Source organism: Oncorhynchus keta, chromosome 23, assembly GCF_023373465.1.
Source record: "Oncorhynchus keta strain PuntledgeMale-10-30-2019 chromosome 23, Oket_V2, whole genome shotgun sequence".
Lineage (NCBI taxonomy): Eukaryota > Metazoa > Chordata > Actinopteri > Salmoniformes > Salmonidae > Oncorhynchus > Oncorhynchus keta.
In genome coordinates, this window is record NC_068443.1 from 47,305,526 (window position 1) to 47,327,629 (window position 22,104).

The 22,104-nt window shown below is 41.2% G+C and overlaps 1 protein-coding gene across 3 annotated transcripts in view; it reads left to right on the forward strand.

Moving 5' to 3' along the window:
• efr3a (EFR3 homolog A (S. cerevisiae)) overlaps positions 1-21,557 on the forward strand; it is a 237,755-nt gene extending 216,198 nt beyond the window's left edge. For all 3 annotated transcript variants that reach the window (XM_052477338.1, XM_052477339.1, XM_052477340.1), the window contains exons 19-24: positions 594-721; positions 8,258-8,343; positions 8,785-8,833; positions 9,907-10,010; positions 15,062-15,111; positions 15,521-21,557. In XM_052477338.1, the coding sequence (XP_052333298.1) occupies positions 594-721; positions 8,258-8,343; positions 8,785-8,833; positions 9,907-10,010; positions 15,062-15,111; positions 15,521-15,626 (523 nt within the window). In that variant the 3' untranslated portion in view covers positions 15,627-21,557. The remainder of the gene's footprint in view (positions 1-593; positions 722-8,257; positions 8,344-8,784; positions 8,834-9,906; positions 10,011-15,061; positions 15,112-15,520) is intronic.
• Positions 21,558-22,104: the final 547 nt, after the last annotated feature.

Consider the following 22,104-nt stretch of genomic DNA (forward strand, 5'->3'; position numbering starts at 1 on the left):
AGGCAGGCCACTCAATTTCGTCTCTGCGTTATATTGGCATCGAACATGTCACCCTCCCTAGGAGAGGGGGTGACCTTGATAATTTTTGTTAAAACGAGAGGCTGCCTGGATCTTTAATTTGCGCCCTTCGGTCTCAACGTAGACTGATCTGAAGCCATTCTTGTGATTATTGTGACTTTGCCATTGTAATTGTTTGTAAGCTTGTGTAGTCAAATGAATCTATGATCGTATGCTATCCATTTGTTTGTATGCTGTTCTTTGTATGACATTTTAATATTTGATTATTAACCAATGATATTAGGCCACTCTTGGTCATGATTACAGACACACGTGTCTTTTGACACTATATAAACAAGTCATCCCGCAGTGTTTGTGATTATACCCTGATGAAGACAGCTTGGCTGTCGAAACGTTGGTATTACATTTTTGCATCTGAGCTCCTAGAGTGTGCGGCTCTCTCTTTTATTTTATTCTCAAGTTACCACACGACCACATAAAAGTATGGCTCTGTTTTTGTCATAGCAAATAAGAGAGCTTTACCTGGAATTAGCATTAGCATTAGCTCTCTCACTATGGTTTTCCTTCCTTTTCAGGCTTCCAAATTGTCTTGACAAGGAAGACCGGAACCTATATTTCCAGACGGTTGACCTGGCGGAGTGCCTGGTCGCGCCAGGATACAACGCTGAGCGTCTCTCAATCCCCTACGTCCCCCAAGTGACAGGTAAGTTTTGTAGATAGGAGAAAACACAGATGGGGTGGTTTAGGTTCAGTTTTGCCTTTTATATCACAATGAATAAGATTTACATGGACAGGAGGGACCTCATCCCAGATCACCATTCCTATTCACCATTCCTATTCCGAGAAGCTTGATCCATCCAGCAGCTTGCTGCCAAAACATTGGATATCAGATCAATCGGTTGCATTGGAACTATAAAGTGTAAGGTGTAAGCACATTTATCACAATATAGTTTTCACATTTGTTCATGTAGGACAGGGCTCTCCAACCCCAGTTATAACTAACCTGATTCAGGTTATCAATAAGCTAATTATTAGAATCAGGTACGCTAGATTAGGGTTGGAGCGAAAACCTACACGACAGTAGCTCTCCAGGAACGAGGTTGGAGACCCCTGATGTACAGAAATATGTTTTCATTTATTGCAGTTGTTCATGTTGGTAGGGTGTCGTTATTTCTATACTCTTGATAAACATTGACTATAAATCATTTAATTTCTTACTTGTACAGTAAGTCTTAAATTGACACAGAAAGCAACATGGTAATTAGCTGTTTGTTTTGTTTCCTTCCCACTCCTATTGTTTGACTCAGTCCTATACACGGTAGGGAAGATCCTCCACAGGTGCAGGCAGACGTCGCAAGGTAACCCGACCAAGTAGAGGAGCTTAGTTTGACGCCCAATCCTCTGTAGTCATAGTACCTGTGTCACTGCTCTCCCAACATGGTGCAACAGTCTCTGTTGGTGTCCATGTTGGCACAACCCTAATTGAATGCAGTGAATATTTGGGTTTCTCTTTAGTGTATTGTCAAGTGAGCCAGATTCTGACCTTTTCAACACAAGTATGTTTATAAGTGAAGCTAAATGAGTGTATTATTTAAAGCGAACTGACCCATTGCACATCGATAGCACCAAGGTTGGAGGTCGTTGACCTATAGATTACCCTTTCACCTCAACTCCGGACCAGAGCCCCAATTCTCACATGTTCATCTTTGACCTCTAAAAAAGGGCGTTCCCTACTGCCCATTCCCCAAATACACTGCTGCTTTGAAACCAAGCAGAAGCCTTGTAGATTCTAGAGCATCGTTGAATGATTTGTCAATTAGATATGTCTTTCAATTCATACTTCAACTGTATGATATTCATGTTTGTAACTATGGCACTTGCATTTGGATTTATGTTATGGTGAGTACAATTTATAGGTGTATAGCAGTAAAGGGTTTTGTGAGTAATGTTGATACTCGTCATCTCTGCAGAATTTGCTGTGTAGCATAGATATGTCAAAATGTGTTAGATATTTTAGAAAGCTGCTTGTCTTTGTCAGTACTTAGTACAGTAGTTGCATTGAACTTGTTTATCATTTTTTTATTGTATGTTGTCACATGTACAGTGCTTTCAGAAGTTATTCACACCCCTTCACTTTTTCCACGTTTGTGACCGACCAGCTCAAATCGGCCTTTTGTAACAACTTGAAATTGTGTTTTTTTTTAATTGGATAGTAGAGTATAGACTCCAAACTACAAAATAGTATATCATACACTGCATTTTTGAGGAACAATGGGAAAGTAATTCTGCTTTGAAAGTTTACAAATTTGTAAACTCACTTTTGAGAAAATGGCCTTTGAATGTTTTGGTACCTAGTGGAAAGGTCTCATTTGTCTACACCCATTCAGCATTGTTCACGCCCTCTTAAGCCTTAGCCCCACCCATCTCTTTAAGGATTCACATGTGAGGTCATGTACGAAACAGTGAGTAGTGTGGGTCTCTACAGAAGGTGTAAACGGTACAGCCAAATGGTTACTGGCATAGTAGCAATATCAGAAATAGATACTGTCAATATGAAATAATATACAGTATGTACAAGAACAATATCAGTGATAGATGAGGTAGTTAGTTATATGCTTACAATCAGGGGTAAAGTGGCTGAGCAGCAGGATAACATGTTTTTATTGTAGCAGCAACGTATGGTGTGTGTGTTAGGAGAGAGTCATTTGAATAGAGGCACTGCAGATAGTGCTGATGACTGGTCTGTCCGAACCACACACGAACAAGGGAATCTGTATTCGGAGAGCCTGTTTCTGTCCTGCCCTTGACTTTGGGGCAGGGCATGTGATGTCCTGATCTTCTCAAAAAACATACGTTTGTCTAGCTGTGTCCAGTCCAGGTGGTGCTTGTACAGGCAGACCATCTATGGGAGGAAGGATGTCAGCGTTGCGCAGCAGCTTGGTTTGGTGATCAGGAAGTGAAGTTCCAGACTGTGGTGGAGCTTGTGCATGGTCAGCCAGGCACAATACCAGAGCACAAATTTGTTCTTGTTTGAGCCACTGCAGTTATCACAATTCAGGTCCACACGTGTTTCCCCAACTCTGTAGTTGGCGAAGAAATGGTGCATTTAGTTGATTACTGCGCTGCTGCCTTTGCTGGATGACATGTCTTCATCAATCAAGTAGTTGACTTGTTGTGGTATTCCTTCACAGCAGACACCAAACAAGGCACACTTGCGAGGAGTTAAAAAGTAGATGGGGCCTGGCTGCATAGGGTCAGAAGGATAGTACACCTGCAAACCACAAAATAATATTAAGATAAGTTAATGAAAAGAAAATGTAACATGAAACGTAATATCATTTTGTGATGCGTCATTATCAGGTAGGTTTCACTTACCTACAATGTGCAGAGCAGCAGCACTGCATACAGAAACATCATCTTGTAAACTAGAAGAACACAGTCCGTCAACACGCACCTCTGGAAAATACAGAAATAATGTGAGATCAATAAAAGTGGTGCCAATCATGTTAGAGGTCCATTAAATAATCAAAACGTGTTGTTTGTGCTTTACATACCAAGTGTTGTTATCGATTCCTTGTAGAGACGCCATACTGCTGCTTTTGTCATATGGGATGGCAGCAGCTTTCCACCAAAGTGTTTGTGTCCTGGGTGGTGTCCTGGTAATACTATTGCATTATCCTCTGCATAGTTGTTGATGAAGTTCACCACTCACTGCAAGTCCTCATGCTTCAGGTGTAACCTGTGCTTTGGCCAGCTCTCTTTTTGATGGGAGGCATTAGACCATTCTCCTTGTACTACTGGTGTAGGAGAGTCAGGCTTGTTCTACTGATGCTGAAAGACAACTTCCAGATACAAGTATGTTGTCATTATTATACAATGATAACCGTAATCACCGTCAGACACACCTGGCTAACTCGATGGGTCACGTACTCATCTGGCGAAGTGGAGTCTTTTGTTTAGACATGCTAGCTAAACAATGAACCAACATAATCCCAATCCATAGAGTACTAGCAATATAAACTGATTGTCATAGCTAGCTAAAGAACCAAATAAAGTCAGCAAAAAAAGAAACGTCCTCTCATTGTCAACTGCGTTTATTTTCAGCAAATTTAACATGTGTATATATATATATTTGTATGGTCATAACACCAGTCACGCCCTGACCATAGAGAGCTCTTGTTTCTCTATGGTGTAGTAGGTCAGGGTGTGACGAGGGGGTGTTCTAGTTTAAACTCTCTATGTTGGTGTTTTGGTTTGGTTCCCAATTAGAGGAAGCTGGTAATTGTTGACTCTAATTGGGGATCATATTTAAGTAGCTGTTTTTCCCACCTGTGTTTGTGGGATATTATTTTGTGTTTGTGCATGTGCACCACGCAGTCCTTTATTTGTTTTTGTTCGAAGTTTCACTTGATACTAAAGATGTGGAACTCTACGTACGCTGCGCCTTCGTGCGTCTCTACACACAATCGTGACAATAACTGACAAAAACCTGAACAAAAGGTGGGTCAAAATCAAAAGTAACAGTCAGTATAAAGTGTGGCCACCAGCTGCATTAAGTACTGCATTGCATCTCCTCCTCATGGACTGCACCAGATTTGCCAGTACTTGCTGTGAGATGTTACCCCACTCTTCCACCAAAGCACCTGCAAGTTCCCAGACATTTCTGTGGGGAATGGCCCTTGCTCTCACCCTCCGATCCAACAGGTCCCAGATGTGCTAAATGGGATTGAGATCCGGGCTCTTCGCTGGCCATGGCAGAACACTGACATTCCTGTCTAGCAGGAAATCACGCACAGAACGAGCAGTATGGATAGTGGCATTGTCATGCTGGAGGGTCCTGTCTGGTCCAGCGACGGTGGGTTTGTGCCCATAGGCGACGTTGTTGCCCAGTGATGTCTGGTGAGGACCTGCCTTACAACAGGCCTACAAGCCTTCAGTCCAGCCTCTCTCAGCCTATTGCGGACAGTCTGAGCACTGATGGAGGGATTGTGCAATCCTGGTGTAACTCAGGCAATTTTTGTTGCCATCCTGTATCTGTCCCGCAGGTTTGATGTTCAGATGTACCGATCATGTGCAGGTGTTGTTGCACGTGGTCTGCCACTGCGAGGATGATCAGCTGTCTGTCCTGTCCCCCTGTAGCGCTGTCTTAGGCATCTCACAACACTGACATTGCAATTTTTTGTCCTGGCCACATCTGCAGTCCTCATGCATTCCTTGCAGCGTGCCTTAGGCACGTTCACGCAGTGTGTTTTGGTGTTTTTCAGAGTCAGTAGAAAGGCCTCTTTATAGTGTCTGACGTTTTCATAACTGTGACCTTAAATACCTACTGTCTGTAAGCTGTTAGTGTCTTAACGACCGTTCCACAGGTGCATGTTCATGGTTCATTGAACAAGCATGGGAAACAGTGTTTAAACCCTTTACAATGAAGATCTGTGAAGTTATTTGGATTTTTATGAATTATCTTTGAAAGACAGGGTCCTGAAAAAGGTCAGTTTATTCTTTTGCTGAGTTTATTTTTTCAGCACTTTTGAAATGTACAGCGACAGAATTCAGAACTTGGGCCGTTCTTACAGTATTCTCCCTGTACACCAAGTCAGAACCGTAGGATAAATAAAGGGGTCATATAAGCAGACAATGAAAGCTCTTACAATATTCTATGATGACATTTCTCTAAAACAAGGTATAGGCTACATATGCACCAACAAGTCAGATTAGTAAGCTAAGTTATGAGAGGGAAAGGGACCACATTTTTAGGTGATTTATATGGGCTACTAACAGCTTACTACACCTCATAGCTACAGTATACATATTTCCCTGGCGTATTATGCAATTTATGCAGCAGCATCCAAGACATTGTTGGACTCACCGTTGTGCTGTGCTCACTTGAACAGGAAGGTAGCGCAGCGGTCCTTCTTGTGGGCAAATTTTGTCATGAATTTATGGTGCTAGAAAAAAAAACAAGGTCGAATCATTACGTCAGTGATCTTCAGGTCGGCGCATCTAGAAAGTGGTTAGAGCGTTGGACTAGTAACCGAACGGTTGCAAGATCGAATCCCCGAGCTGACAAGGTAAAAATCTGTCGTTCTGCCCCTGAACAGGCAGTTAACCCACTGTTCCTAGGCCGTCATTGAAAATAAGACTTTGTTCTTAACTGACTTGCCTAGTTAAATAAAGGTAAAACGATGTATTTTCCCAGTCGGCGCTATTTTTTTCCCCCTGAGTTCCCAGTTGTCTTGAGCTCACTGAAATCTGAGATTTCACAGTTACGAGTTTCCAGTTGTTTTGACCGCAGCAGAAGTCATGCTGGATTGACACCATGGCCCATCTATTCAACCTTTTCTGGCCCATGGTGTTGCGTGTGAATGTTTATCCTTTTAAGCTTGGAAAGAAGACCCTTAAACCCAGAACACACCCTCTCCACCAAATAGCAGTGAGGGGAAGCAAAATAGTGATTGCTTTGCAACGCTTGCCTAGACTGCTTGATACGATTTTGAAAGTAGGATGTTGACATGATCAGTCCAATCGAAGCTATGGTAACGTGATTTGAGGTCATTTTATCAGTGGGCAATGATCTTGAGCCTTCATGGATGGGCACTTCTAATGTAAATCTATGGCAGCACCCAAGGGGCTTGAACTTTCTAGCTCTCTGTGTAGATTTTGCGGTGAGGTAGTGTCCCCATGAGTAACAGAACACCGAGCCAATCCCGGCGCAACTAGAGAAGATTACCAACCCCTATGCCCTGTATTTTCCACTGGCTGCCCCACCACCACAGAAAGGACTGAGATAGGCTGAAACACCTGCCTGTCTTACTTAAGAAAGCTTGCCCTGAATGACGGGTCGCCACTGGCTATTCGACACCATCATGTAGATCCATGGTAGTCGCCATGTTAGTGTTTAGGTACCAAACTGCTTTAGTCGAGGGTATTCAGTGTGAACATGGTAATGCCAATATCCACAACACACACACACACACTGGACACACACACTGAGCTCTCATTAGCACCTTTCCACAAGTGGCTAGCTCATTAGTCATACCTGTTTAGTGTGTTTCAAGCTGTATGGGTCACATTGGTTTACACAGGTTTTTACCTACAAAAATGAACACTTTTTTTTTTCTTTTTTTTCTCTTTTCTTTTTAAGACTGTATTTTATTTCACCTTTATTTAACCAGGTAGGCCAGTTGAGAACAAGTTCTCATTTACAACTGCGACCTGGCCAAGATTAAGTAAAGCAGTGCGACAAAATCAACAACACAGAGTTACACATAGACAAACGGTCTGGCTCGGACAGTGCTTACTTACTTACTTACTTACTTACTTACTTACTTACTTACTTACTTACTTACTTACTTACTTACTTACTTACTTACTTACTACCTCGGACGGGCACCACAACAAGTATATGATTCAGTTTAATTGAAGAATTTGACAGACCGTCTCCCAATACTATACTTAATGGTATATAACAAAGATATAACAAAGATGTACTTCATTCAATCTTGATTTAGAAACCCATTCATCTGACATATTTGTTTCCTTTATTTTCTTCCTTTTGTATTATTCTGATTGAGACATGCAGGTGGGGGGGAAACAGATTAGGGTTGGGGGTTGAAACCCCTGTCTCTGGTGGTGAGAGGAGTGCATATGTGTGAAGCCGGGAGTTGCTCCACTACGGGCTCTGCACATCAGAGATATTTACATTTACATTTACATTTACATTTAAGTCATTTAGCAGACGCTCTTATCCAGAGCGACTTACAAATTGGTGCATACACCTTATGACATCCAGTGGAACAGCCACTTACAATAGTGCATCTAAATCTTTTTAGGGGGGTGAGAAGGATTACTTACCCTATCCTAGGTATTCCTTGAAGAGGTGGGGTTTCAGGTGTCTCCGGAAGGTGGTGATTGACTCCGCTGTCCTGGCGTCGTGAGGGAGTTTGTTCCACCATTGGGGGGCCAGAGCAGCGAACAGTTTTGACTGGGCTGAGCGGGAACTGTACTTCCTCAGTGGTAGGGAGGCGAGCAGGCCAGAGGTGGATGAACGCAGTGCCCTTGTTTGGGTGTAGGCGTTAATGACGTTGAAATGCATTTTGTATCGTGTGTGTGACGCAGTTACAGAAAAAGACAGTCAGCCAGATGGCACGTGTGTTACAGTACTATTCTTGGCCAACACTACACTGTGTACTTCAAACTGCAGTATGCCAACGTCCACTGAAGTAGTTGTTTTATGATGCAGATGAAGACCGCCTCACCAGAAGAAAGAGTTTGGTTGACACCATTTCTCTTCAAGTGGATTTCCCTTCCGATAGTCTACCAGACAAGGTACGTCTGGACATGTGCATGCTCTCCTGATGCAGTGAAAATCATTTAACAAGTCAAATAAAGGAAAAGGAGACGAGCTCTGAGTGCGCCTCTATTATGTTTCTGCATGTCTGAACATAAACAAATGTAACTTTCAACACTCCAACAACATTGAACACCCGAGCAGTGCTCCTACCTTCGCTATCTATCGCACCGAAATGTACATGTCATGTCTTTTGATTGTGATTTCTGAGATCATTGTGGGGATAATGGGGGTATCCGGTTTCACTTGGTATCAGGAGAAGTTGGTTTCTCTAATATATGGGATAAAGCCATATATATTGTAGGTATTCGAATGATTATAAAACCATATGCACCTGATATAGTGTAAGTAAGTACAAGGAAGATTTCTCAATGCCCAGGGTTCTGTTGAGTAAAGTACTCCACTTTCTTTCTTTGCAGTCTCTGCTGGCTGAGGAGATCACCTTCGAGACTCTGAAAAAGGCCATTGGTAGTTATGAGCAGAACCCCTTCAACCGTATTAGTCTTTGTAAAGTCTATCATAGCACACAGCATTTTAGCAAGCATAGTTAATAATCGACCAGGCGGGCCAAAATGTCAAAACATGTCATCTAACAATTCCACAACAACTAACCCTTTTCTTGATAAAGTGATGATCGTATAACACAAAACTGATGATTTCGCATTCATGTTTACATATCTTGCATTACTCATCTCATCTCGTATGTATATACTTGTATTTTATACCATCTATTTCATCTTGCCTTTGCCGCTCTGTCATTGCGCATTCATATAGTTATATGTATATATACTCATATTCTTATTTGGGGTGGCAGGGTAGCCTAGTGGTTAAGAGCGTTGGACTAGTAACCGGAAGGTTGCAAGTTCAAACCCCCGAGCTGACAAGGTACAAATCTGTCGTTCTGCCCCTGAACAGGCAGTTAACCCACTGTTCCTAGGCCGTCATTGAAAATAAGAGTTTGTTCTTAACTGACTTGCCTGGTTAAATAAAGGTCAAATAAATAAAATTCCATACTTTTACTTCGATGTGTGTGTATTAGTTAGTTGTTGTGGAATTGTTAGATTACATGTTAGATATTGTTGCGCTGTCGGAACTCAAAGCACAAGCATTTCGCTACACTCGCAATAACATCTGCTCACCATGTGTCATTTGATTGCATTGACACATTAACCACTATGTTCCATTTTGAGCAACTGAGCTTAAAGGCCCAGTGCAGTCAAAAACTTCATTTTGAAAAGGCCGCCTGAAATTTCAGCCCGGTTTTTGTCATTTTGGCCTGCCTGGTGACATCACCAGATTTGTAGTATTTTTGTTGAAAATAAATCACAGTAAAAGGTACTTTAATTATTGAATTATCATTATTATTATTATTATTATTACCAGAAAATATTTGATATTGAAATAAAAACATCTGCATTGGACCTTTAATGCGTCAAACTACAAAGACGTTACCAGATCATTTTATTTTTTGTAAATACCAGGTTAAAACCAGCTGAGATAGGAGACAAAATGGCATTTGTAAGCGGCCCTCTTCTCTCCAGACACCACAGGGTTGGAGGAGCAGGAGAAGGAGAAGAGGCGCCAGGTCATGGAGAAGTTCCAGAAGGCTCCGTTTGAGGAGATTGCCGCCCACTGCGAGTCCAAGGTAAAACCAAAGATTACGTTGACCACAGTGCTGCCACACACACACACACACACACACACACACACACACACACACACACACACACACACACACACACACACACACACACACACACACACACACTGCTTACTCTTTGTTTCACATACACACACCCGTAGATCTTTACATTACTCCCTTTTTGTTTACAAGGCCTTACTTCATAAGCTTCCATCTTATCTAACTTTGTTGTTGAAGTATAGACACCTGAGTTGCCTAACCTGTTCATTCTTGAGGTTCGTAAGGTCTCCACCGGTAAATCTGCTTTTCGTTTTAATGCACCGTATTGCTGGAAAAAAATTAAATACATTTCATCTTGATGTTCTGGTGCCGTTCGGGCAATTTTAAAGTTTTGATTGGGGACTTATTTGTGGAGGAATGTAACTATTTGTCTTGGTGATTCGTGATGTTTTATTTGTGCTTCCCATGACTGTATTTTGTATTTTAATGTGTATATGTTTGGGTGGCCAGAAGGAAGGCACATGACAGCCTGCTTGGAGTTTGCTAAAAGGTCACTAAAGGACTCTGACCATGAGAAACATGATTGAACTATTTTGCCTGAATGCCAAGCATCACATCTGGAGGAAACCTGGCACCATCCCTACGGTGAAGCATGGTGATAGCATCATGCTGAGGGGATGTTTTTTTAGCAGCAGGGACTGGGAGACTAGTCAGGATCGAGGGAAAGATGAATGGAGCAAGGTACAGAGAGATTCTGCTCTAGAGTGCTCAGGACCTCAGACTGGGGTGAAGGTTCACCTTCCAACCGGACAACGACCCTAAGCAACGACCCTAAGCCAAGACAATGCAGGAATAGCTTCAGGACAAGTTTCTGTATGTCCTTGAGTGGCCCAGCCAGATCTTGGACTTGAACCGGATCGAACATCTCTGTAGAGATCTGAAAATAGCTGTCCATCCAACCTGACAGAGCTTGAGAGTATCTGCAGAGAAGAATGGGAGAAACCCAAAGCTTGTGGTGACATACCCAAGAAGACTCAAGGCTGTAGTCGCTGCCAAAGGTGCTTCAATAAAGTACTAAATGGTCTGAATACCTTCAATGAAAAATTATAATAAAAAGTGCAAACTTTTTTTATTTTTTATTTTTTTTTTAAAGCTAATTTCCTGCAATTCTATCATGGAGCTGAGAGAATCGTTTGCAGTTTTAATACATATTGCCTGAGATTCTATGCGTTTTGTCATGGTTAATGCTGTGTTATTTTACTCAACTATAATAACATTACTGCCCAATACCTCTAAATTAATTGCTTTTTGGATTTTAAATTCTCACTGACTGTCTAGCTTTTAGTATTGGGACAATTAAGAATGTTTTTCTTCTTTTGGCTCTATAATCAAAAGGATAAAGTGTAGACTGTCAGCTTTAATTTGAGGGTATTTTCATCCATATCGGGTGAACTGTTTAGAAATTAGAGCAATTTTGGTACATAGTCCCCCCATTTTAGGGGAGCTAAAGTATTGGGACAAATTCACTTACAGTTGAAGTCGGAAGTTTACATACACCTTGGCCAAACACACCTAAGAAATACAATTAAACTCAGTTTCACAATTCCTGACATTTAATCCTAGTAAACATTCCCTGTCTTAGGTTAGTTAGGATCACCACTTTATTTTAAGAATGTGAAATGTCAGAATAATAGTAGAGAGAGTGATTTATTTCAGCTTTTACTTATTTCATCACATTCCCAATGGGTCAGAAGTTTACATACACTCAATTAGTATTTGGTAGCATTGCCTGTAAATTATTTAACTTGGGTCAAACGTTTTGGATAACCTTCCACAAGCTTCCCACAATAAGTTGGGTGAATTCTGGCTCCTGACAGAGCTGGTGTAACTGAGTCAGGTTTGTAGGCCTCCTTGCTCGCACATGCTTTTTCAGTTCTGCCCACACATTTTCTATAGGATTGAGGTCAGGGAGTTGTGATTGCCACTCCAGTACCTTGACTTTGTTGTCTTTTAGCCATTTTGCCACAACTTTGGAAGTATGCTTGGGGACATTGTTCATTTGGAAGACCCATTTGCGACCAATCTTTAACTGATGTCTTGAGATGCTTCAATATATCCATATAATTTTCTTTCCTCATGATGCCATCTGTTTTGTGAAGTGCAGCAGTCCCTCCTGCAGCAAAGCACCCCCACAACATGATGCTGCCACACCCGTGCTTCACGGTTGGGATGGTGTTCTTCGGCTTGCAAGCCTCCCCCTTTTTCCTCCAAACGTAACGATGGTCGTTCTATTTTTGTTTCATCAGACCAGAGGACATTTCTCCAAAAAGTACTATCTTTGTCCCCATGTGCTGTTGCAAACCGTAGTCTGTCTTTTTTATGGCGGTTTTGGAGCAGTGGCTTCTTCCTTGCTGAGCAGCCTTTCAGGTTATGTCGATATAGGACTCATTTTTACTGTGGATATAGATACTTTTGTACCTGTTTCTTCCAACATCTTCACAAAGTCCTTTGTTGTTGTTCTGGGATTGATTTGCACTTTTCACACCAAAGTACGTTAATCTCGAGGGGACAGGATGCATCTCCTTCCTGAGCGGTGTGACGGCTGCGTGGTCCCATGGTGTTTATACTTGCGTACTCTTGTTAGTACAGATGAACGTGTTACCTTCAGGCATTTGGAAATTGCTCCCAAGGAACAACCAGATTTGTGGAAGTCTACAATTTCTTTCTGAGGTCTTGGCCGATTTCTTCAGATTTTCCCATGATGTCAAGCAAAGAGGCACTGAGTTTGAAGGTAGGCTTTGAAATATATCCACAGGTACACCTCCAATTGACTCAAATCTTGTTATCTTGTTAGTACAGATGAACGTGTTACCTTCAGGCATTTGGGAATTGCTCCCATGGATGAAGCTGACTTGTGGAGGTCTACAATTGTTTTTCTGAGGTCTTGGCTCATTTCTTTTGATTTTCCCATGGTGTCAAGCAAAGAGGCACTGCGTTTGAAGGTAGGCCTTGAAATATATCCACAGGTACACCTCCAATTGACTCAAATGATGTCAATTAGCCTGTCAGAAGCTTCTGAAGCCATGACATCATTTTCTGGAATTTTCCAAGCTGTTTAAAGGCACAGTCAACTTACTGTATGTAAACTTCTGATCCACTGGAATTGTGATACAGTGAATTATAAGTGAAATAATCTGTCTGTAAACAATTGTTGGAAAAATGACTTGTGTCATGCACAAAAGTAGATGTCCTAACTGACTTGCCAAAACTATAGTTTGTGAGCCGAAATTTGTGGAGTGGTTGAAAAACGAGTTTTAATGACAACAACCTAAGTGTTTGTAAACTTCTGACTTCAACTGTATGTGTATTAAAGTTGTATGAAGTTCAGAATTTGTTCCCATATTCATTGCACGAAATGACTACATCAAGCCTGTTTACTCTACAAATTTGTTGGATGCATTTGCAGTTTGTTTTGGTTGTGTTTCAGATTATTTTGTGCCCGATAGAAATGAATGATAAATAATGTAGTGTCATTTTGGAGTCACTTTTGCTGTAAATAAGAATATAATATGTTTCTAAATACTTGTACATTAATATACCATGATTACGGATAATCTCGAATGAATCGTGAATAATGACGAGTGTGAAAGTTACAGACGCAAAAATATCATACATGCTAACCTCTCACCATTACAATAACGGGAGGTTAGCATTTTTGGGGAGGTATGATAATGTATTTTGTGCGTCGAACTTTCTCTCATCATTATTCACAATTCATTCAGGATTATCCGTTAACGATAGTACCAAAGAAAAGGAATATAAACTATCCAATTTGCAGGAAACTCACTCTACATGCTTAAATTAAGTTTAAGCGTGGGAAAAGGAATGGGGGTGATGAAATAATTTCCTTAATGCGTTTGAGCCAATCAGTTGTGTTGTGACAAGGTAGGGGTGGTATACAGAAGATACGTCCTGCTGTAGCTCCGTGTCCACAGCCTGTGTTTCTGGTCTCCTCTTCGACCGCTTGCCTCTCCTACATCGTTTATTTTCTTTCATGGAGACTTGTTGTGCTGCTTTTGTGCACACAAAAAAAAACAGTATGTGTGCGATGGTAGCTGGAGTCGCTGTCTGTCTGGGTATTCGCTCAGTGGATGCCTCTGTCTGCGTTTCCCCTCGACTCCAACCCCATTTGATGCATGGAACAGATGTGGATGGGGCCACGTAAGGGTGCTAATTAAAAACGCTCTGATGAAGGCCTTGAGGTCGATTACATGAAGCTTATTAAAGAACAGTGATACTATCAAGCGCAGTGTGCGGGTTTCTTAGTTTTTTTTCTGATGTTTTAATATTCTCATGAGGACGAAGTCGTCTCTCGTTGAATGACGACAGGCACTTAATTGAATAATCTCTACTGTTGACCAGTCGCCGATGAGGGGACGTAGACTTTGGCTTCGAGAAACTATTTTGTTCGAACAGCTGACACAAACCTAAACAAAAACTTAAATGTCGTCATAATGTATGCAGATGCCTTTAGGCAGCCCAAAAAACCCGGATTTATATGGCAGAAAAATCCATGAAACACGTACACAAGCGCGCGAGCACACACACACACACGCACACGCACACGCACGGGCGGCAGGGTAGCCTAGTGGTTAGAGCGTTGGACTAGTAACTGAAAGGTTGCAAGTTCAAATCCCAGAGCTGACAAGGTACAAATCTGTCGTTCTGCCCCTGAACAGGCAGTTAACCCACTGTTCCTAGGCCGTCATTGAAAATAAGAATTTGTTCTTAACTGACTTGCCTAGTTAAATAAAGGTAAAATAAAAACACACACACACACACACACACACACACACACACACACACACACACACACACACACCTACAGTGTATCGTGACTTTGTGAGCTACACAGGTCCAGTCAAGTTTATCACAGACTGAAAGCGTTGCTAATTGAAACACTGAAATCACACCTGATCGAATTGTATAGAGACTCCTTTTTTGATGAATATACGTTAATAATATTGAACTCCATCTTCACTCTTTATCAACAGGCCAATATGTTACATGACAGACTGGCACAAATCTTCGAGCTCACTATCCGGTAAGTGACCATTGAGGTCAAGAGAAGTCCCTTCTATAACGTCAGAGTAATCTTTTAAAAGGGAGACCTTGTATTGAATTATTAAATGTGTTGTCCAATCACTTTTGAGACTGCCCTGAAGGTTTACCTAACTGATTTCTGTCCATCTGGTCTGTTCTTCTCGGACTATAGAAACTGTGGTGTTGAATTGTGTTTGTAAGAACTATAACCTTCCCTCCTTTCTGCTCCCTTTTCTTCTTATTCCTCCATTTTGTCCCTCTCCATTCGCTCTTTCTCTTTTCTCTTCCCTCCTATTTCTGTCCCTTCCCTCTTTTTCCCTTTGCTATTCCATCCTGTATTTTCTCCCGTTTCGCTCTCCCTTCCCTCTCTCTCTTTTCTACCCCCTGGTTTTCTCTCACTCTTTCCCCAGGCCCCCTCCCAGCCCATCTGGGGTGGTGTCTATCTCTGCGGGCCACGCTCAACACCAGTCTGTCCCTGTCTACGAGATGAAGTTCCCCGACCTGTGTGTCTACTAGATCAAAGACCAGCCACCAACGCCTTGTATCCTCAACCCTGACCACTAACCATACCCAGACCTGTGTGTCTACTGGAGCAAAGACGACCACATAACCCTTACCCTAACCACTAACACATTGTAGCCTCAACCCTAACCCATTTCCTAACCCCTTCAGATCTGCATGTCTATTAAAACAAAAACAGTGTCAGGATAGAACCACTAAAACCCTATACCCTCAACCCTACCCCCTAAGTCTGCTCCTTAGCCCTATACCAGATATGTCAGCTACAGCAGAGACTAGCTGTGGTACTGTACCACTAAGCCCTATTCCTTAACACTGCACATTGTTCCTGCCCCTCCTCAGACTAATGTGTCTATTACCAGATGAGATGTCTGTATGACTGTAGTTTCCAGTCACACGCACACAGTCTACACACACGTGAACGTGCGCGCACACGCACATTCGTATTTATAGTCTAATCAGTTAGCTGTGGTGTGTTGGCTTAGACACTTGGAAAGTGGAGATGTCGTAGAACATCGAAAAGTGAACATTACTGGAGGCACATTGTCGTTTCAAAGATACCACCGCGCTTGCTAGCGAAGAGATTTGTAGTGGCTAATTAACAGTAAATAAGTGAATTGTTTTGCCTCACAGTTAGCCAAGAGGCTTACCTAGCCAGCTAAAATTGTTTACAGCTAGTTAGCAATCGTTTAAAAAAAACTATTTTGCTAGCAACATAGTGCTGCCGTCTTAATTCTAACCGGTCTCACAAAATGTGTCTCCAGTTGTGTACCTTTTACCATTGTGTATGTCCATGCATTTCTGTGCATATTAGAGAAAAGTAATTTTAGCGGCCAGCCAGAAAAATTGCTTATTTTATTGGCTTTTTCAGACAGATAAGCCACAGTGCTGCAGAAAGCTAATACTTTCTTTTTTTGTTTATGTCCCAATTTAATGAAAACCAATTCATATATGTTAATCTGTGTGGACAAGGTGAATTTCAGGTAGAACATTGAGAGTCTTGGAAATGTGGAAATTCTATTCTGGAATAGACATCTTGGTGGATTGAGCAGGGGTTTCTTTATTGCAGGTCCATTATGGCAGTGTTTCAAAAATGTTGGCTATGAGACCAGGCTAGTAACCCCCCCCCTCCGTGTTATGTTATGGTCTTGGCTTTTGGTTCCTTCCATAGGAATCAAGTCACCCACTGTTCAAAACCTACTGGAGTCATGCCCTTCAAGACCTGTGCTGAGAAATGGTATTGTGGACCAGCTAAACGCTAATAGAAAAAGCAATCGGTTGATTGCTAAAGGGCACCATGTCATTTAGTTGATATATTGATAGTTTAAGATGATATGGCAGCCAAGTCACCTATCTTGGTATTGATTGAAGTGTACACTCACTGCCTTCACCATCTTCTTCCGAGCACTTTCACAATATGGTACGAAAAACCATGTAGTTATTTTTATGACACCCTCTTGACAAGATTCATGTGAAGGCTAGTAAAGTCGTCTTTTTCTTCTCAATCCTCTCACCGACGCTGAGCACAATACAAAACGTTCTAACGCAATGGACTTTGGATGGTTGCATCTATTTTCTTGTAAAAGGCATTTTTACATGAACATTTAGAGAGATTTTTCATGATTGATTATCACATTTCAAATCTCCGTCATTTCTCTTTCCAGTAAATTTGAGGAACCTGCCATTTGACGTGACGTATTGGTTTGACATCACAATGCATCAAATAAATATAGATACAGTATATACAATGTTATGCTTATTGCTATAGGCCAGATGTTTGTGTGCAGTATAATTGGTATTGTTCACATGGGTTTCATAGCTTGCAGCTTCCTGTGGATATGTGTCATGATGATTTGTCTAGATTTAGTATTGATTGTTATTTAGAGTATGTGGGAAAATATAATTGAGAGGGTTCACCGATATCATTTTCCAACTTACCTGGCAGGACAAGATCTGTCATAACTCTGTTGGCCATCTAGAATACCAAAACGCTTTCATCTTTACCAAAGAATCCATTTCCCACGGCCCCCATCCGTCCCCTCCCTCCCTCTAACGTCTTTATAACGATGTCACTCAACATTTTGTTTCTGAGGGAACCAAATATCTGTCTGTGTGCTGTTTGGGGCTCACCACTGGGCTGTTTAATAACCCATTGTTATATACTGACTTGGTGTCTCTCCTGTTTCTAGTGGTATGATGCAGACATGCTGTGTAAAACGCTGCATTAGTCAAGGAAAAAAGGTCCTCGATTTGCAGTTGTCGTATTATAACAGGTTATTTCGGAAGGACCTAAGCAAAGGACCATTCGGAGAAGGGGTGGGCGTAGTTCAGTCCTACAGAGGTTAATGTCAGGGAGGGTCCTCCCAAACAAGACACTCTAATAATGATTATGAGGCCATTTGAGAAGAGGCTTCAGCGATATGGGTGATGTTGAGATGGTTAATAGCGTGGGCTCAAATGGAAGAATAGAGAGGCTAAAGTGATGTTGGTTATCAAAAGGTTCTCTGTGATGGCATCCTGTTGTGCCTTCTGTAACAGGATACCGCGGAATGTTGCTGTGGGTGGTTTTGTATGTTCAAGGTGGTTTCATGTTAAGGGTTAAGTCTCGCTCAGCCAGGCTTTCAGTCTCGGGTAACCTGAGCCACTGAGAGACTTGAGTCCAGCTTGCGAGACTAGTGGATCAAAATGGGTTAGTATAGTGAGGAAAGACGGCGGGCGGTACGGTGTATGATTGTAAATGGGAATCACTAAGGTGATTAGTGGACACTAGCTTCATCCATTTTAATTGGCTGGTGGCGGGAAAATGACCTTTTGGGAAGTAGCCTCTTGGATTATATATATATATAATATATAGCTAATGTGGTACTTTATGACTCAGACCTAAGCCACTTGTGAAACAGATAAATAACACATTTGGCACAGATGATTGGCCCTCAAACAGATTTTTCCAATTGTTTTTCAATCGTGACTGGGACGTCGAGATTGCTGCCTTAGCTAAGAAACTTTCGGGAACCTCACCCAAGAGCAGCATAAGACAACAATGTTCATCCATATCCATTGTCGAATGGAACATTTTTATTTTTGTCTGAGACCTTTTGCTCATTTTGACCTAATATGTAGAAATGCCCCTATTGATGCATATAATCTGAAGTCGTGTCAGAAATGTGTCGTCTCATTCATGGCGAAGTGCAATATGTTCTCTGTATGGTTATAGGATTGTTTTTCTTTTGCAACACGTAATGTCTTATCTTGAACTGTGGTGTCACTTCAGATAGCATATATTACTACGAGTTTATCGAGAGATTCATTATGAAATATCTAGTGTGCATGTATAACCTATGGGATTTATGACATGAGGAATGTAGACCATACAGCATCATTGACTGAGATCGAGTGCCAGTCTGTTTTTTTGCGATCATTCCAAATTCCCTGTCACTCATTGGATTGACAATGACCGCAATGGAGTAGACAAGAGCACAAACAGGTCTGGGACTAGGCTATCATTTACTTTCTTTATGCTGAATTTGTCAATAGTCTAATATGGTATGTGTTTTTTTTAATAGATATTCATCATATGAGTGGCATGTTGCCTGATAGAAAATGGGTTGGGAGTTATTCTGTCTATTGTTCAAAATCAGCACTCCACTTAACTTGAAACGGTGCATTTATGCTGAATTTGTCAATAGTCTAATATGGTATGTTGTTTTTTTTATAGATATTCATCATATGAGTGGCATGTTGCCTGATAGAAAATGGGTTGGGAGTCCTTCTGTTTATTGTTCAAAATCAGCACTCCACTTAACTTGAAACGGTGAAATGGGAGAACACTGTTTTGGCTAAACCAGCATTTTTGAAGTGTGATGTATTCTTGGTGTTTTGAGACGCCCCCATGTGTGTGCTGGTTTTCCTTCCAACATATCTACGAAATCTTTCCTGAAGGACAAAATCCTGACAAAAGTTGGGTTTAATGCCAGATACAATTCAATATTCAATAAGCAGCTCGATTTAAGCCTTGTGTGGATAAGGAGATGAGTTTGCATGAAAACCAGCAACCACAGGGGGGGTCTGAAGACCTGGTTTGACAAAAGGCTGCAGGGATATTGAGTCCATTTTCTCTAGTTATTACAATGACGAGATAGAGAATAGTGATTATAGACTGAAATTAACAGTATAACAATTACATCACTGTGTGTAATAAATAAGTGTTTCTGTTGTTGTTGTTGTTGTTGTATATATATTGTTTATTTCTCTGAGACTCCTTGGGCCACTGAAATGCTCAGTCAGATTGTGTGGGCGTTCGGACACAAAATGATTACAACCTATGTTGTGATAATTGCGTTGTTTGCTCTGTAACCCATTTGTTCATATGCCACATGATATACAATAAGGCCGACACAACAGATACATTCAACCACACATACGTTTGTTTAATCACAAAACCGGAGGCAAACATCTGTCTGGTGAAGTCCACAAAGCAAATAGTACATGTTAAAAACGCTTACATGACCTACAGCATGGTCCAGCAAGTTAATGTTTCTCACAGTTTTACTAAACAATTACTGATTTAGAACCACAGAGAGTTACCGTGTGTGTGTGTGTGTGTGTGTGCGCGATCACAAGTTTTAAAAAACATGTTGACTAACCCTAGTTGTAGACTAGATGAACGCCAATTCCATCCTGCTCTTTCATGTTAGAAAAACGGTCTATGTCTACTGTCATACAGTAGTGCACAATGTTAGTTTTTGTTGTCGTAGGCTACCTAGCTAAAGTGCTTGCTTGCCTAACTTCCTGGCATGGGCAACAATGAACCAGCTAAGTTAGCTAGCTAGTTAACGTGAGCCTACTAGACTACATCTAGCCTACATATTAAACTTCAATCGTCTCAGGCAAGTAGCACAGTATATTAATTTATGGTTAGATCAGAATCGCCGGTATAATCAATGGCCAGTACGGAGAATTAAGTCAGAACCACAAGTCCAAATCCCCATCTCCATCACTGCTTAGGAAAGGGCCAATTTAGCTAACTAGCCTACCGCAAGACAACAACACAAGCAGACCAGAAACAGACACTTTTTTCTGACAATTATGTTTTGCTTTTGATGTGATTTGATTGGTGTGAAACCAAATCCAAACTGGCCTCCCTTGGGTTGATGTGCAGGACTACCCACAGTTGAGCTCAACTCGACACTAATTGGCAATTAAAAAAATTACAAATAAATGTTTTTTGTCAAGGGAGACCAAATGCTTGCTGGCACAACTTCCTAATATTGAGTTGCACCCCCTTTTGCCCTCAGAACAGCCTCAATTCATTGGGGCATGGACTCTACAATGTGTCGAAAGCGTTCCACAGGGATACTGGCCCATGTTGACTCCCAATGCTTCCCACAGTTGTGTCAAGTTGGATGACATTTAGGTGCTAGACCATTCTTGATACACACGGTAAAACTGTTGAGCGTGAAAAACCCAGCAGCGGTGCAGTTCTTGACACGCAAACCGGTGCGCCTGACACCTACTACCATACCCCATTCAAAGGCACTTAAATATTTTGTCTTGCCCATTTGTGTGTGTGTGTCGTCCTGGTCTTCACCAATTAGCTCCTCATCAAAAGCATCTTCCTCCAAAAAGTACATGATCTCATGGTCCTCCTCATCCTGCAGGCCTTCCTCAGCGATGACTCTTTAGCACATAAGAACAGGGATCATGAATGGAAGGGAATTGTGTAGCTACCGGTTTTTCAACCTGTTGGCAAGGTGACAAGGTTCCGTTTTATAATCCTAAAGTTTTCACTCGCATAACAGATATAATATGATCATATACAGTACCAGTCAAAACTTTGGACTCCTACTCATTACAGGGTAACATAACAGATATAATATGATCATATACAGTACCAGTCAAAACTTTGGACTCCTACTCATTACAGGGTAACATAACAGATATAATATGATCATATACAGTACCAGTCAAAACGTTTGGAACTCAGATATAATATGATCTATATACTACATTACAGGGTAACATAACAGATATAATATGATCATATACAGTACCAGTCAAAACTTTGGACTCCTACTCATTACAGGGTAACATAACAGATATAATATGATCATATACAGTACCAGTCAAAACTTTGGACTCCTACTCATTACAGGGTAACATAACAGATATAATATGATCATATACAGTACCAGTCAAAACTTTGGACTCCTACTCATTACAGGGTAACATAACAGATATAATATGATCATATACAGTACCAGTCAAAACTTTGGACTCCTACTCATTACAGGGTAACATAACAGATATAATATGATCATATACAGTACCAGTCAAAACTTTGGACTCCTACTCATTACAGGGTAACATAACAGATATAATATGATCATATATACAGTACCAGTCAAAACTTTGGACTCCTACTCATTACAGGGTAACATAACAGATATAATATGATCATATACAGTACCAGTCAAAA